This window comes from Varanus komodoensis, unplaced genomic scaffold (assembly GCF_004798865.1).
Source record: "Varanus komodoensis strain SLA01 unplaced genomic scaffold, ASM479886v1 scaffold15, whole genome shotgun sequence".
Lineage (NCBI taxonomy): Eukaryota > Metazoa > Chordata > Lepidosauria > Squamata > Varanidae > Varanus > Varanus komodoensis.
The window spans coordinates 22,678,849-22,695,100 of NW_025335440.1; the positions used below are offsets into that span (position 1 = coordinate 22,678,849).

General features: G+C 42.7%; 1 protein-coding gene across 2 annotated transcripts in view; it reads left to right on the plus strand.

Annotated features, from left to right (window-relative positions):
* ARHGAP21 (Rho GTPase activating protein 21) overlaps window positions 1-12,573 on the plus strand; it is a 129,079-nt gene extending 116,506 nt beyond the window's left edge. For both annotated transcript variants that reach the window (XM_044425208.1, XM_044425210.1), the window contains 10 exons: window positions 2,018-2,166; window positions 2,282-2,437; window positions 2,524-2,602; window positions 4,546-4,619; window positions 4,704-4,793; window positions 5,901-6,026; window positions 6,216-6,257; window positions 6,554-6,659; window positions 8,458-8,489; window positions 9,952-12,573. In XM_044425208.1, coding sequence (XP_044281143.1) covers window positions 2,018-2,166; window positions 2,282-2,437; window positions 2,524-2,602; window positions 4,546-4,619; window positions 4,704-4,793; window positions 5,901-6,026; window positions 6,216-6,257; window positions 6,554-6,659; window positions 8,458-8,489; window positions 9,952-11,685 — 2,588 coding nt within the window. In that variant the 3' untranslated portion in view covers window positions 11,686-12,573. The remainder of the gene's footprint in view (window positions 1-2,017; window positions 2,167-2,281; window positions 2,438-2,523; window positions 2,603-4,545; window positions 4,620-4,703; window positions 4,794-5,900; window positions 6,027-6,215; window positions 6,258-6,553; window positions 6,660-8,457; window positions 8,490-9,951) is intronic.
* The last annotated feature ends 3,679 nt before the right edge of the window (window positions 12,574-16,252 follow it).

A 16,252-nucleotide genomic window follows, 5' to 3' on the forward strand; every position in this document is an offset into this window, starting at 1 on the left:
ATCCATTCCTTATCTCATAACCCAGCGGGAAGGCACAGTTTGCCACCCGGATCTAACATCACTGAAATTGACAGCCTGGCGAATTCGATAGTAGTCAGCGTTGACTCGGTACCGATGTCATCTGCATTTTCTACGGATTCTGTCCCCGGATCTGGCATGCTGTTCCATGCTTCGAATCCACCTACCTTCCCTACGTCTTCAGATCCGACGAACGTTCCGTCGGATCTGCCAGTTTTTCACCCGGACATCCAATGCATTCTCAATTCTGCGCTAAGACCATCCACTCGAAAATCATAGCGGCTGAGTGGCGTCGATTCTCTGTCTTCGCTGAATCTCGCTCGTTTCCGCCACACTCTGCATCCATAGATCATATTCTCCAGTTCCTCTTAGAACTCCACCGTTCCGGACTTAAGCCATCCTCCATAAGAGTGTACATGGCAGCACTTTCCTATTACTGTGGTACAGTTCAAGGTTCCTCCTTTTTTTCTCAACCACTGATAAAGAGATTTCTTAAAGGACTCCGTAACCTCCATCCGACAGTCAGACCGCTTATGCCTATTTGGAGTCTTTCAGTGGTGCTACAAGCGCTAACCAGACCTCCTTTTGAACCCATGGCAAGAATTGATTTATGCCTTGTTTCTTGGAAAACTGCATTCTTTGTAGCAGTTATGTCAGCCCGGAGAGCTAGTGAGCTCTGTGCCCTCAGGGCAGACCCTCCATATTTGAACTTCCATAGGGAGAAAGTAGTTCTAAAAATGGATCCGTCCTTTCTTCCAAAAGTGGCTACCTCCTTTCACATGAACCAGGAGATTATCTTACCTGCCTTTTTTCCATCTCCTTCGAATCCAGTTGAGAGATCCATCGACATGCGGCGTTGCCTAGCCTTCTATAGGTCAAGGACTGAGTCTATTCGACATTCCAATAAGCTCTTTGTTAAGTACTCTGAGCAAAATCAAGGTTTTCAGTTACCCCCAGAGACTTTCCAAGTGGATAGTCCACACTATTATTCTCTCCTATCAGTTGGCTAAGATAGACTTACCTACAATTCCAAGGGGTCATTCTACTAGAGCTGTAGCTGCTTCCTCAGCTTTTGCGTCGGGAGTTCCGATTGACGATGTCTGCAGAGCTGCCACCTGGGTCACTCCATGTACATTCGCTAGGCATTATAGACTGGATGTCCGTGCTAGACAGGACTGCTCCTTTGGCAGAGCCATTCTTTCAACTATTCTTCGTTGATGACACCTCCCTCCTCCAGTCAGGGTAAGCTTGCTAATCTACCCTTATGTGTGATGCACGGAGGCCACGACAAAGAAAAGCAGGTTGCTTACCTGTAACTGATGTTCTTCAAGCGGCCATCTGTGCAGTCACACAACCCATCCACCGGCCCCACTTGGTGTCATTGGGTGGTATTGTTTCGGTACCGTGCTATTCTTGTCCTCGGTACCTACACAATATTTTTTCTTCTTGCTGTTGATATCGATGAAACTTTTTTCCTTTACTTAGTTACAATTTATTCTTTAGAGAGCGAACGTCCGGTCTGTCAAAGACTGAACAAAATGGCGGATGCTCCGCTCTTTATAGGCCACAGGGGGAGGGGGAGCGGAGCTTCCCGCCAAAAACCGTTAGCTATCAATCTTCCGGCCAAAGGCACTGCGCAGGCGCAGTACTCATATGTGTGACTGCACAGATGGTCACTCAAAGAACATCAGTTACAGGTAAGCAACCTGCTTTTGCTGAGATTACGGTGAAAGTGTGGTCTGTAGTTAGAAAAACTGTGGTCTAGGCTTTCTACACAGATCTTAACTCAGCACAATGCTAACGGGCAGCTTTAATACAAATTGAATGACTGAATGAATGAATGAATGAATGAATGTCAAACGGATATTTCCCACTGACCATTCACTCTTCACTCTTACTTTGTGGATTTGTCTAGGCACTAATTCAGTCATACTCAGGTAGCTTTCTTAATGGCTTGTTTTAAAAATTCTGTTTTCCTTTTTGCTTTCCTTCCCTTAAGAAAAAGATGAGACAAGCCCACCAAAAGACAAAGGTACGTGGCGAAAAAACATTCCTAGTATCATGAGAAAAACCTTTGAGAAGAAGCCATCTGCAGTTGGGACCTTTGGGGTCAGACTAGATGACTGTCCCCCAGCTCAGAGCAATAAGGTATTAGTAAAAATTAAGAGTAAGACAAAATCATGCATTTACAGTTTGATTTGAAAATGCTTCTCTGTGAGGTACAAACAGCAAACTCTCTCTTTCTTTCTCTTGGATTTTTCAGTATATTCCACTAATAGTTGATATATGCTGCAAATTAGTTGAAGAAAGAGGTCTTGAGTATACAGGTATTTATAGAGTTCCTGGGAATAATGCTGCCATCTCAAGCATGCAGGAAGAACTCAACAAAGGCATGAGTGACATCGATGTTCATGACGACGTGAGTGGTGACCTCAGTATTTCTAGTTCTAAAGTTGCATTTCGTTAAATGCAGGATAACAAGAAGTTTCTCTTTTCACTTCTTAGAAATGGCGAGACTTGAATGTCATAAGCAGTTTACTGAAATCCTTCTTCAGAAAGCTTCCAGAACCTCTCTTTACAAATGGTAAGTTTTTGCTCTAAATTTGGAAAAGGGCATTTTTATTTAGAACCAGTTGCACAGTAGCTGCAATTTCTGGGTTGATGCAAGCGAAGCACCAAGCTGTGCACTCAGACAACCTAGGAATTGCTACTGTTACATGCCAGCCAAGTCACGATAGGTTTCCTGTGGTGTGTTAAATTTAGAATACTTGGTCTGATGGCTTTTGAATAATACCTGCTTTGCACCCAGCACTTCTGTCAGTTACACTGTTTGAACTAATTGATATTTGCAATGAGTAGAGGGTTAGACTTGATGGCCTTACCCAATTCTGCGATTCTCCAAACTGGTACCAGCCAGCATAGAGTTCAAAGAAAGATGCTACTCTGGATGCATATTCTAATTAAGTGAACTGTTGCCTTCTGTCCTTAAACCACATTTGATTTCACTGCTTGGGTTCACTCAGTAAGCACTATTCCCATTCATTCATCTCAGCATTGCATGAGCTCAGCAAGCTGCTCTTGCTTAGTTCAGGGTAAGGGACCATACCTGAGTGATGGAGCACATGCTTTGTATACCCAAGGTCCCAGGTGAAATCCCTGGCAACTCCAGCCGAAAGGACCAGGGCAGGGCATAGGTGATGTATGTGAGTGTTCTCTGCCTGAGAACTGAGTTGCTGCCAGCCAGTATTTAGCACTGAGACAGATCTGGCTGGAGGACTGCATCGGGGTTGCTGGGCCAGGTGCTTGTAGGCCTGGTCATGCATTGGTTACAGGTTGCTGAGCCAGGAGCTCTGGCTGTTCCTGGGGTTACCGCTTTTTCAGTGGCCCTGCTCCTGCTCCTGTGACTTTGACAGTGGCCCAACACTGAAACTGAGCTGGTGAAGCTTTTCTCTTTACTTCCTACTGTTCCAGCAAAGGCTTCACCACCTGTAATTTCTTTATGCCAGCACCACAACAGCTTAAAAAGGTTGGCAGGGGCAGCTCTTTCAAGACACACATTTATTGATTGGTGTAAGCTTCAAATAAATCAGATTAGACTGCTTTGAATATAGAGAGTCCCAGGTTTCAACCCCAGCATCTCCAGGGAGGACAGAAAAGACACCTCCCTGAAAAGATAGCGAATTATGCTTCTAGTCAGTGTTGGCAAACTAGGCTAGATGGATCAGTAGTCTAATTCAATATAAGACTACTTCCTAGGTTTGCATGGTTAATAAAATGTTCTGTTAAAAATTCATCCCATCTTATTTTAATCATATAGCATTTATTTCTGGATAGCCATACATTTCTACCAAATTTCTGCTAGGCAGGATTCAAAGGCTCATTCAGGCTGAGTTGGTTGGTTTGTTTCATAATGAATGGAAGCACTCTGTATATGCAATTCCTGTCTCTGTTCATGTCATTGCTTGTGCTCATCTCTATATGTTGGGGTCCCCAGCAAGGATCTTCAGTGGCATACGTAAAGCTCCTTGCTTTCTTCCCCCTTCAAACTTTATTTGTAACAAAAAACTTGAAAAATGTTAAGGCACTGTGTTCTCTTTCATCTTCCTGAATCTGTCCCTCCCATTTTCTAGTCATGCATTTTTCCCACTTAGCCTCATTAACACACTGTTTCGCTCTACGCGCAGCCTTTACCTCATTATTTCTCTCTCCTCTGTCCCTTTGGCTTGCTGTTGCTCCCCCCATCTCATCCTCGGGCCTTACTATTTTTCACCTTCCACATGCCTCTTTTGACTCACCAGGCCCCCATGGCAGTCCTGTTGTGACTGGCTACGTCATCCATGGGCGCTATTTGGTGGTGGTGTCCGCTGCAGTTTTTCAAACCCCAAATGTATCCACAGTGCCAAAAAGGCTGGGGGTGCTTGCCATGTGACATGTAGAAACTCCTTTGCAACAGTATATTTTTCCCTCTTCAGAATCTGATAGGTGCTACATGAGCTCTCCCAATAAAATTCTTTTCTTTCTTGTTAGACAAATATGCAGATTTTATAGATGCCAATAGAAAAGAAGATCCTGTGGAGCGGCTAAAAACATTGAAAAGGCTGGTATGCTGATTTTCGATATGCATGGTCTAATGCAAAATTTTATTCTTACGCTAATTTCTAAACTATGCTAAAATCATGTTTCAGATCCATGATTTACCAGAGCATCATTATGAAACACTCAAATTTCTCTCTGCACATCTGAAGACTGTAGCAGAAAACTCAGAAAAAAACAAGGTACCTCAATTATGGTGCAGTGGGCCTTAGCCATTTATTTATTTTCTTCCTTTCATTTGTTTTCTCTAGTTGGGGGGTTCTTTGATTAGGTTAGCATTGTGAATGTGGAGAAAACTCACTAATTCAATGCATCTGTGAAAAGCAGGTGAACTGTAAGAGGGCTATAAAACAACCCCCTATAACTCATTATGAAACAGTGTCCTTCCTGCCTCTTAGTGAGCTACTTCTGCCTGCTGTGTTGAGGGAGAAGAGGGAGATTCAAGAGTAGTTTTGTTTTATTTCTCTTGAGCTATGTATGCAGGTCCACAACTTCTGCAGGAGAGCAAACTTGGTGGACATTGAAACAGCCTCTCCCTACAGCATCCCAGCTAAGTAGGGGTGCTGGTCCTAGAGGATAAGTCGGTGGGGTATGTGGCATCAGTGCTCAAAGACCTTAGCTAGCGCAGCTGCTGCATCTTGTGGTGGCTAGCAAGCCTGTGTCCTGCATGGAGGGATACAACGTGTAAGACCCGTTGCAGGAAAAGGCACATTCTGGATTGCACGAGAGCAGCTACAGTGCAGCAGCTAAGGGTGTGGTTGCTGCCTAGTACAGTGCCTAGGAAAAATTACCAGAGTAGCACTGGGTTAAAGCTTCAAAACTTGCCATGGGATTAATGTAGAAGGGTCCACATTCAATTACTAATATCTCCAGACCATTATCTGAGGCCATGAAGAACTTGTTACCAGTTACAGTAGACAATGACAGACAAAGGGAACAGTGGCTGGGCTCTCAGTTTCACTTACTGGTTAGCATTGGGAGAGTTTGTTCTGTAGTTTGCTGTGCTGTTGCTTTTATGTTTTAGCCTGCGACATGGGAACACATGACTCTCCATTTGTTGTTGGACTGCAACTCCTGTTATCCCTCACTGTTGGCTATTATAGCCAGGGCTGATAAAATAACATTTGGAGGGCCACATGTATCCCATACCTGCTCTACAGTGTGAACAGCTGGAGTTCCCTAGCAAAATCAGCCCCTCAGTCAGAGACTCTTGCTTTTTTACAGTATATAAAGGTAAGACTATTCCTGCTGCAAATGAAACTATCAGATTTATTTTCTTTGCTTGTCAGATGGAGCCAAGAAACCTGGCAATAGTATTTGGTCCAACTCTTGTGAGAACATCTGAAGATAACATGACACATATGGTTACCCATATGCCAGATCAATACAAAATTGTAGAAACACTTATCCAAAAAGTAAGTGAATCCATTTCACTCTTTCAGACCGGTTATGCAGGCAGACCTGTTGCTTTAGCTAGGCTGGTTTTGATTCTGATTCTTCTTATTTGAGCCACTCACTCCTTGTTTCTTTTGATTTCTGCTATGTCCACATATTTATGGTCTAACTTCTGTGGAGTTTTTCACCTCTTTTATTTTAAATTGTAGCATGACTGGTTTTTCGCAGAAGATGATGCTGAAGAGCCCCTTGTAAGTACTGATCCTTAACTATTTGGATTCTACTTCCCCTTTTAAGTTAAGGCATACCATCAATTTGTCTAAAGGTTTTCTAAAACACGTTTGGCTAAAGCTCCAAACATTTTCTAGTTCTTTAGACCATGTAGTAATGTAGCAGTAGTGAATAAGATACAGCTGAGTGCTTCTCCACTAAATTATAATTTTCTCCATTTTATCCTACTTTTTTGGGTGGGCAAAATGCTGTTGAATGGGGATGAAGCCACTAACTGTGACACGATGATGAAGAGATCTTTGTTTATTAACTGTAGACAGCAGTTCAGGAGGAAAACACAGTAGAATCTCAGCCAGTGCCAAACATAGATCATTTACTCACCAACATTGGAAGAACGGGAGTATCCCCAGGAGACGTATCAGGTAACTCTTGCCTGAACGGTGTTAGTCTGTAGGCTAGAAAATTCTCTTCTAATGAGTTGTTATAATCTTCTGTTTCCTTTCTTTGCTAATAACTTGATTTTACCCCTCTTATCTACATGATCTTGGATGTTTTGTTTGAAAGATGACAGTGGTTGGGCATGTTGCATGATGTAGGTGAGAATGCTTTCTTGGTGAACTGTAGTGTAGTTCTTACATGATGAAAATAGCTACGCATGTTGCCCTGTTGTGCCATTGACCATGGTTATCCAAGTAATTCCTACCATGAGGCGGACAATGTACCTGCTGGTATGTAAGTCATTGATGGGATGGCAGAAAGCTTTAACTTCTATGCTCTGATAATGCCAGTTTTCATCCTTAGGAAGGCAAATCAACTAACTATTATTCTTCCCAAGCGCACTGCGATAGTGTATGTCTATAAATTACTAAACATGTTGCTTCCATTTAATGACTGTCACTTTATTATTTGGCTAAATACTACTGTTGTAAGCTCTCTCGGTGACTCTCCCCCACACTGTCACCACATACCGTTTCATTTACCAAGCATGTTTTTCACAAATGTTATCCCTTTGTCTCTAGTTTGTGTTTTAGTTCATAGAAGATATTTTTCAGCATTTTATTGAAACAGTTCCTCTATCCTGATGTTGAAACAGGAGAAATGGGAGGAGTCTATCACACGGTGATGTCACTGATGGACTCTGTGATGTCACTGATGGACAACTGGAACTGTAGGAAGAAGGAGGACTGTTGCCCACATTGTAGCTGCCTTGTCTGCAGAAACCCCCGTTTCTTGTAAATGCACAAAAGAATGAGTTGATCTGTACTGTAAATTTTTCTTTTAAAGAGTATTCGAACAGATCAATGCTACTTTTTTAAAGTGTTTCTGCTGTTTCTTGTTATTTCTGAAGCAGACCCTGAGGAGAAATAGCATGGTATGGTCCACCGGTTTTTCTAGTCATTAGCCATGTGTCAAAAGGGGCATGGCATGGGGCTCAGCTTCTTAATTCCGAGGTTGGGGGGGAACCCCTGGAGAGTTGGAGAATGGCAAAGTAACATGTATTTTGGTCATTGTGCTAGCCCCTCCGTACCCCCTTTATTACTGTATAACCTCCGTTGTTTGTTTTTTTGCCAGACAGTACAATTATGGTGTCCATTTTTCATTTCATAATAGCGCTTGTTTTTGAGATAAGTTCAAAACTGATAGCTGTGGAAATCTAGCTAGTGACAAACGAAAAATTCACAAATGTGCAGCTCAGAGGAGCATCTGAGTGCAACTGGGGCATTCAAATGTTAACCCCAGTGCAAATATGATTTGCAAAGTAACTCTGAAAATTGTTTTAGAAGGTAGCCGACGGCTCTAAACAATTAAAAAAAAATAAAATTGTGCATTTCATTTGCAGGAGTGTACAGAGTACAATCCTGAAAAGGTCTCTCAGCTGCGGTTTTGCAGGGCTGTGTACTTAGAACATTGAATAAATATTAGTATTTCTGTTCTGTTTTATTTAGAAGAACAGGGCTCCTTTGCCATTTCTGTCATTGAGCTGATTCTGCCTACAACTCACGGCATCCTTTCATGGCGGTGGCTTTCTGTGGTGCAGCTTGCATCTTTGTGAGCTCTTACTCTCCACTTTGTTCTGATGATTTAATTTTTTGTTACTTGTTTGCTCTCACATTTTGTTCCGTGCTTGTCTTTGTCCATGTGTTCAGCATTGTCCAGAGAAAAGGCAAAATTGGCAGAGTTGACTAAAGTGTTACGGTTTTTTTGTATTTGTTTTTGCAGATTCAGCTACTAGTGACTCTGCAAAATCTAAGGTAAACCTTTATACTTCATGTGGAATGCACACTGCCAGCCATGCATGCACCTGCACCTGCTCCTCTCCGCGTTTGTCTGCACTGTCGTTGGTTGGTTGTCTTAGCATGCAGCTTTACGTTAGTCTTGCTGGTAGTGATCTTCCATTCATGCACCTTAGACTGGAGCCCAGGTGTGCATTTGGGGCATATCCCCTGTGACAGCAGCACAAGGCTGAATGTGACTTAAAAGTCAGCGGACAGCTCCTGTGTTGGTGCTCTTCTGTGGGGCTTTGGAATTGGAGCAAGTCGTTCGTGCATTTCAAATGCTGTTAATCCTGTATATCTGCTGATTAATTTTTCAGAGTGGGAAATGTGCCTTTTACTTTAATATGGTCATTTATAGTTGCAGGTTTAAAAAAAACACACTAATTTGGGGATGAAGTCCACTTCATTGAATTCCAGTGAGTCTACATGGTGCCTTGCTTGCACTTAAGTAGGGGATAGTGGGCAGATATGTACATTCCTGATATTTCAGCATGTGAGTTTCTAAAGGTCAAATATGTACATGCTCTGTGCATTGCAAAAGCCACTGAAAGCATTGCAGGTTTAGGAAGAATAGCTTAATAATCCTCGCAGGAAGAATCTGTGAGGAATGGGTACAGTCCCACCAAGTATATTTGGAAAACATTGTCATGCATTAGAAATTGTGTGCTGTGTCATTTCTGTGGCATTTAATGTAGAGCTTGCTTGATTTTTAAAATACCTTTTGATGATCACTTGTGCATTTCTTTGCCACATTTTGGGGGAAAGGGGTCACAATTCATCTCAAAGAAGCCTTTATGTGCAGTGTCACTGGGCTTTTTCAAATCATACATGCCTGTGGAGCGCGCCATGGAAAGCCCTTTACACACTGAGAAGGACTGTGTGCTTTTTACCAGACTAATACATGTTCACCATGGCAGTTTATTCCAGAAGCATTAGGGGAACCAATTCAGAACAGTTAATTGATGGTGTGCTGTTATTAAGGAATCGACTTAGTCGTGCTTAGAGTTGATTCACTGGAATTCAAGGGACTTGCCATGCTTAAAGTCCCATTGATTTCGATGAGTGTGAGTAGAACTGTGCCTAGATCTAACCCAGTCTTATCTGGCATTGGGCCAGAAGGTGAGGGTGGAGGGTGGTTGCTGCCGCCACCTTTGCTGTTGTTGTTCCTGCTGCTACTGTTGCTGCTGTTGTTACTGTTGCTGCTCCTGCTGTTTCTCCTGCTGCTGCTGCTGCTGCTGCTGCTGTTGCTGTTGCTCCTGTTGCTGCTGCTGTTGTCGTTTCATTTTTTGCAATTGTTTATGGCATATTGTCCAACAAATGTTTTGTCAGAATACATGTTTAAACTATCGTGCACAACAAAATACTTCTTAATTTTCTGATTTCCGCCCATGATGATGAATAATGTTTGCATGTGTGTTTTTTTATTCAACTCATGCAGGGTTCTTGGGGATCTGGAAAGGATCAATACAGCAGGGAACTGCTTAAGTCCTCCATCTTTGCAGCAGCCAGTCGCAAGCGGAAAAAAACAAAAGAGAAACCACAGCCTAGCAGCTCTGAAGATGAGTTAGATAATGTGTTTTTCAAGAAGGAGCCTGCGGATCACTCTTCTGGCAGTTCTGCAAAAGAGGACACACCTAAAGAGGAACGGGAGAAGGAGGTGGCACCAAGAAAACCAAGAGCTCTGGTTCCAAAAGAAAAAGAGAGCTATATTCAGAAACTATCTTCAGCAACCAAGGATGAAACTGTGTTGCCGAGAAAAGATCCTGTGCCTTCTGAGGATCCCTCAACACCATATCTCCAAAAATACATCAGATCGCCAAACCTCAGCTTCCGGCTGAGCGCGCAAAAAGATTGCACTAAACCACCTGTCTTTCAAGTCTCTTCCCAGATGGAAGAAACAATCTCTGACTCTGGCACCATGCTTAGCAGTTCTTCACAGGCTTCTCTGCAGAGACTCTCCTGTAAGAAATTGGCCCACCCTGCAAGTAGATGCAGCGAGTTTTTAGCACCTGATGTCAGCTCCATCACATCAGATTACTCCACAACTTCATCTACTACATATCTAACTGGCTTAGATTCCACCATGCTAAGTACTGAGCTGCAGTCAGTGACAGAGAGTAAAGGTGAGGAGGCTGATGACGAAAGAAGTGAATTGATCAGTGAAGGCCGCCCGATGGAAACAGACAGCGAGAGCGATTTCCCTGTTTTTGCTGCAAGCTCTGCTGTGGAGAGGCTGTTCAGGGGGAAAATGCAAGATGTGGCAAAGGGTGGCCGGAGGAACTCTGAAGGAAGTGAAGTAAGTTGTACAGAGGGAAGTTTGACGCCAAAGTTGGAGAGCCGCAGGCTGTTCAGTTCACACAAACTCATTGAATGTGATACACTGTCTCGGAAAAAGTCAGCCAGGCACAAGACAGATAGTGAAGGCTCAGGAGATACCAAGTGTGAGAAGGAGCCACCAGCAGTGACCAAAATGTTTGACATCATGAAGAAGGGAAAGTCAACCAGTAGCTTAGCTGCATCAGCTAGACCGGAGCCTGAAAAACAGGAGCCTACATGGAGGCTCAAGATTACAGACAGGTTGAAGCTGCGCCTCAAGTTGTCTGCAGATGATATGTTTGGAGTTGGCAACCAGAAAACCAACGCTGCAGAGGCCTCTAAGAGAAAGAACATCAGGCGAAGGCACACTTTAGGAGGCCAGAGAGATTTTGCTGAACTAAGTGTTCTGAATGTAAGGAAAGCTCAAGAGAAAAATCCAAGCAAGGAGAAAGATGTCTCAGCAGTGAATCGATTGAAGCCCAGATGTCCAGCACAGGACCTCTCAATTTCAGACTGGCTTGCACGGGAGCGTCTACGCACTAGCACAACTGATCTTAATATGGGGGAAACTGGAGAGCCCAAATGGGAAAGCAGTAGCAGATTAGAGGATTCATCGAAGACAGAGCTGTCTCTGTCTGCAGAGATGTGGGCAAAGGAAGGCAGTTCTTCTTCTAGTAGTAGCTTGACTTTGATTCCTAGAACGCCAGTGTTGGGACCACTCCAGCCATTAGACCACATCAATGGAGAAAGCTACCAGAACATGAACAAGAGCAGCTTCAGCCAGACCGTTGATGCCCATCCACATAAATTATCTGGGACCCAGGTGGTTAGGTCACGATTCTATCAGTATCTTTAAATAGGAGAGGTAAAAGTCCCCTGCAGCAATTCAGAAGCCGTTTCTCTTGTAATCCTTCCTCAGTAGTTCTGTATGTTTTCTGCACAGTGCTACTTTGCAACTATTGGCGGAGGCGTATTCAGTGGTTTGCGCTGTGGAGGAAGCCTTTGCAGAGCATTCAGACAGCCAGAATAGTGGGTGGGAGGGCAGAGTTTAAAATATATATATATAAATAAATATATAAATATATATAAATAAATTTATTTTAAATAAAAGTATATTTGATTGCTGCATACACTTGTTGAACAAAGCATCTAATGCAACATGCTATGTTACGTGTACATGGTTTTTATGACTGACAATTGGCATTAGTATGCAGAAAAAAATATTCTTTTGAGTTTAGTCACTAACAAGTGCCTCATTCCAAAAACAAAAAAACAAAACAAAAAAAAACACATTCATTTGGTTTGTTAGGGTGCCATAATACTTATTAAATTAGAGAATATTAATATAAGCAAATGGATGCATTTTACTGTTAAGACGATTCATTACATTTTACAAATTTTAACACAGGTGGGTACAGAGCTTCCATTCCTTAGGCATTCCAGTTGGATTTCTGAGTTTTATATTCCAATTTTAATACAGTTTTTGAGTTTTATGTGACTTGAATTTTTAATCTTTCTGTAAAATAAGTAACTTAAATGTACATATTCTATGTGTATCTTTTCCTCAGATACCAGATTTGATATAAATGTTGTAACATAGGCGTGTAGATAGTGAATCCTGGATGAAACTGGTTTCTTTTATTGAGAATATAATTCTGCATGCAGACTTTAATGAATCCAAATCTGTATCAAGCCTGTGTGCATACCTGCTTAAAACACTGGAAATAAAATAGTTTTGATGGTTCTTTGCATGGACTGACTTGCATTCTGTGCGAACAATAAATGCCAAGAGTATATCTTTCAGTTCAGTGACTACACCCAGGATCAGCAGATGAAAGGAGGTAGCTGAAAAGGTACATGATATAGGAAACTGCTATTAAAACAACAGGTGGACTTCTTTAAACAGGGCTTGTTCACCCGTTTTATTTGTCAGTGGAGTGGATTGCTTAAAAGGAGGTAATTGATAGCACCCCATAACAGTCTCTGTCCTTGCAAGAGAGGCTGCAAGAGGGAGAACAGCATCTGACATGCTGAAGGCCTTGTGTAAGTACAATGGGACGCCTCTTTCTCTCGGACACGAGTCCTTCACGTTGCACCACAAGCTACTTGTGGCATTTTGGATGAGGTGTTCCATGCAGTGAAAGTGTTTGGCAGGAAATGCCCAGGGCCCCTCTAATTATGTGGAATGTAGGTCAAGTCACACTTCAACTTGACAAGCAGCTGTGCAAGATGGATGGTGGTGTTTCTTGTACTTTCAAAGCTTGGGGAAAAGTCTTTAAGGCCTTGCACGTTTCTTCTCAGCCTGAGTCATCCCACAATACCCTGAGTCACAAATCAGGCCAATTATAAACGAGTACATGCTTTATTGAGTAATTAAGGGGAATGATTACCATAGGAATTCACATTAAATACTTGTTTTAGGTAAAATATTTGAACTAAAATGTATTAAATGCTTTTCATCAAATGTGGCAAACATTGTGGAAAATAGATGGTACGGATAATGATAGCAAAAGTAGGTTTATTAGTTCATGAGTCTTTACCTGAGCTTTTAAAGTAGACCCAATTAGATCTCCGTAAATCGTCTTGGGATAAGTTAATGGTGGATGAGTTTCTAAGGCTAGGGTACAATCTGCCTCAGCCCTTTCCTCCGGATATTTCTAGTGTTAGAGATAAGACTTTGGAATCATTGAGATTAGAACAGGCAGCTATTAATCTAGATACTAGGAGATGTTGCCCCCCTCTTTTGAGGGGGCTTCTCAGCCCCCCTTCCTGTTCTATCAAGTTATTTTACATTTTAACAGGCCCACATTTTATTTTTATACTTCTCTCTGAGTCATCCCAAATCTCGGTTGCTGCCAGTGGAGCTTTTCTGGTGAGGGTCTCCAGGCCACAGGCTGGGGGTTTCTTATACTTGCTGAAGAACCAGACTAACCACCCTGAGCATAATTTTTGGTGGAAAGTCAAGCTAGAGGACAGAGGAAGGCCGCTCACCTGCTGGTTGCTCCAAATAGTTCAGCAGGCCAGACCCGTGGGTGGCTTTTTGGTGTGCTGTTAATGGCTAGTCTCTGCAGCAATGGAGGCTTTGCCTTCAATGAAGGAGGATCGCAGAAAATGATGCTCTTTGCACTGAGCCAGTCGTCTTGTTGCCGCCTCTACCCCATTTTAAGAAATAGGTGTCATTTGTGTCATTTTTTTCCTGGGCAACATGCCCATACAGTGGTGAGGTAAACTGTAGTAATTATTTTTGACACTCTTATCTCCAAGCATTTCAAATGATTTATTTTTTCCCTGGCTTTTTCTTGAGCCATTGAAGTGTCAGCTTGATTGCAGCCACTTGCTTCCTTGCGCCCCCTTGCCTACCAGCAATCCTAGTAGCCTTCTGGCTATAGCGAAGGCCATGTTTCGTATTTCAGTGCTGGCCTCTGAAACCAGCACAGCTGGTTCCAAAAGAGTGACTTCAGGTTTTAGATTCAGTTCATACTACCTTTTGCTGGTTAGTACTTCTGGGTGATGTGAGAATTATCTCCTATCCAAAATCTCAGAGTTTGGTGCACTTTACCTTAGCTTCCTAATCGTTCTCCAACAGCCTTCCCCAACCTGTTAGCTTTCAGAGCCATTTAGACCACAAGTCCCAGAATTTTCATCCAGCAGGGCCATTGACTGGGAGTTCTGGGTGTTGCAGTCCAAACATGTCTGGAAGGCACAAGGATGGGAAGAGTGCTCTACTAAGTTAAAAAAAGATACCTCCTTCAAGATTCTGCTGTCATATTCATCCTTTAAAATCTATTCTGTAGGTGAGTCAAATAGCTAATCATGGGGTGTGGAGAGAACATTTAGGGGACATTTGCGTTAAATTTGCAGTGGCTAAAGTATGTGGATAGGTGCAAATTGGCCATACCACAGTTTAAACAGAGAGATGCGTCTCATGGTGAAAGTGTGACCAGGGTGCCTACCCATTCTGCTGACCAGAGGGTAACCTTGGAAGAACAACTTAAAAGCCCCAGCTGCTCTCCTTACAGTTCTCATCAAAATGGAATTTGGGCTGAGAAGATCTTTTAAGTCATTGCCTTCATATAGAGTCCTGTAGTCTATAAATGGGGGCACTCAGCCACCCTGCTTGCCATCCTGCTTGAGAGATGAGGCCATTGCTTACAAGACTTCAGGCCACGTGCTATGGAACAATCTCCCGGAGGAGGCAAATTTAAGGCCACCAGAAAATGTTGCAAGATGCTTCTGTTAAAAGAAGCATTTGGTGACAGGGCTGGTGCTTGATTCATGAGATTATTTTGTTGTTGCTAGTAGTGTGCTGGTGAGTATAGATGTTTATGTTGTATATTCAGATATTTTGAATTGTCTTAAACATGAGGAAGAGTGAGGCTCTTGTGTTAACCTGCTGTTTAGCATTGTAACTTACTATCTAGGACATTTTACCCTCCTGTTCCCGGTATGTCACATTTACCACCGAAGTACTTATTCTTCATTTCCTCAATAACCTTTCATACAGCTTTGCTTTTAAGAACAAGCTCAGTTAGGTGGTGGTGGTACACTTGTAGCCTTATTGAAGGCAACATCATAGATCCTTAATGAATTCAGGACCAGCACAATCCTATGCATGTTTAGAACAAAAAAAAAAAAAAAAGTTCCCCAGGCAGTAGTGCTGAGCTTTTTTCTTTCCTGGCTCAATACCCTTGAGCACATCACCAAAGCAGCAGCAGCACAGCATCTTACAAAGCAAAAGCTGCATCAAGCATGAAAGGTTGCCTTAGTAAAAGCGGCTTGCCCTTCCTGTTCCTGCCCACAGCTCACGCCATTCAGTTTCTGTGCAACCAGTTCTGCAGCTTCCACCTTCTGGTGGCACATTCCTAAATCTAGATGAAAGCCCAGAGACATGAGCACTGCCATTCCTCTCAAATGCTATTGTCTAGTAATCTGAAATGTTTTCCAGCCTTTTGTGGCTTTAAGAGACCAATGTAGCTGAAGTGGTACAACAGGGACACTTAGTCTTACAGGTCCTGTTCCAGCAAGCCTTATGCAAGGCTGAAGCCCTACTGAAAGAACTGGGGAGTGCTGGGCAAGACTAACTTGGGGCCTCTTGCATTCAATGGGTTATGGACGCACGTCTCTCCACACTTGCTTGGAACTAATATACATCAATGGGACGTCTGCATTCCCATCTACTGTGTATTTGAGCACAATGAGAATGGTTTGGAGCAGGGGCTTAAATTCACTGATCATGAAGCTTATTGAAAATATGTGACAGCTCTGCATGTTAGCAGTTTAAAACTCATCCTAGACCCACCTTTATGACTGTATTTGTCCAATGCAACAAAGCACTTTTATTATTAATTCCAATAGTAACTTGAGAAGATGGTCACTTGAAAAGATGCTAGCTGTATCTGCATAGTTTTCCCTGCTTGCATTGA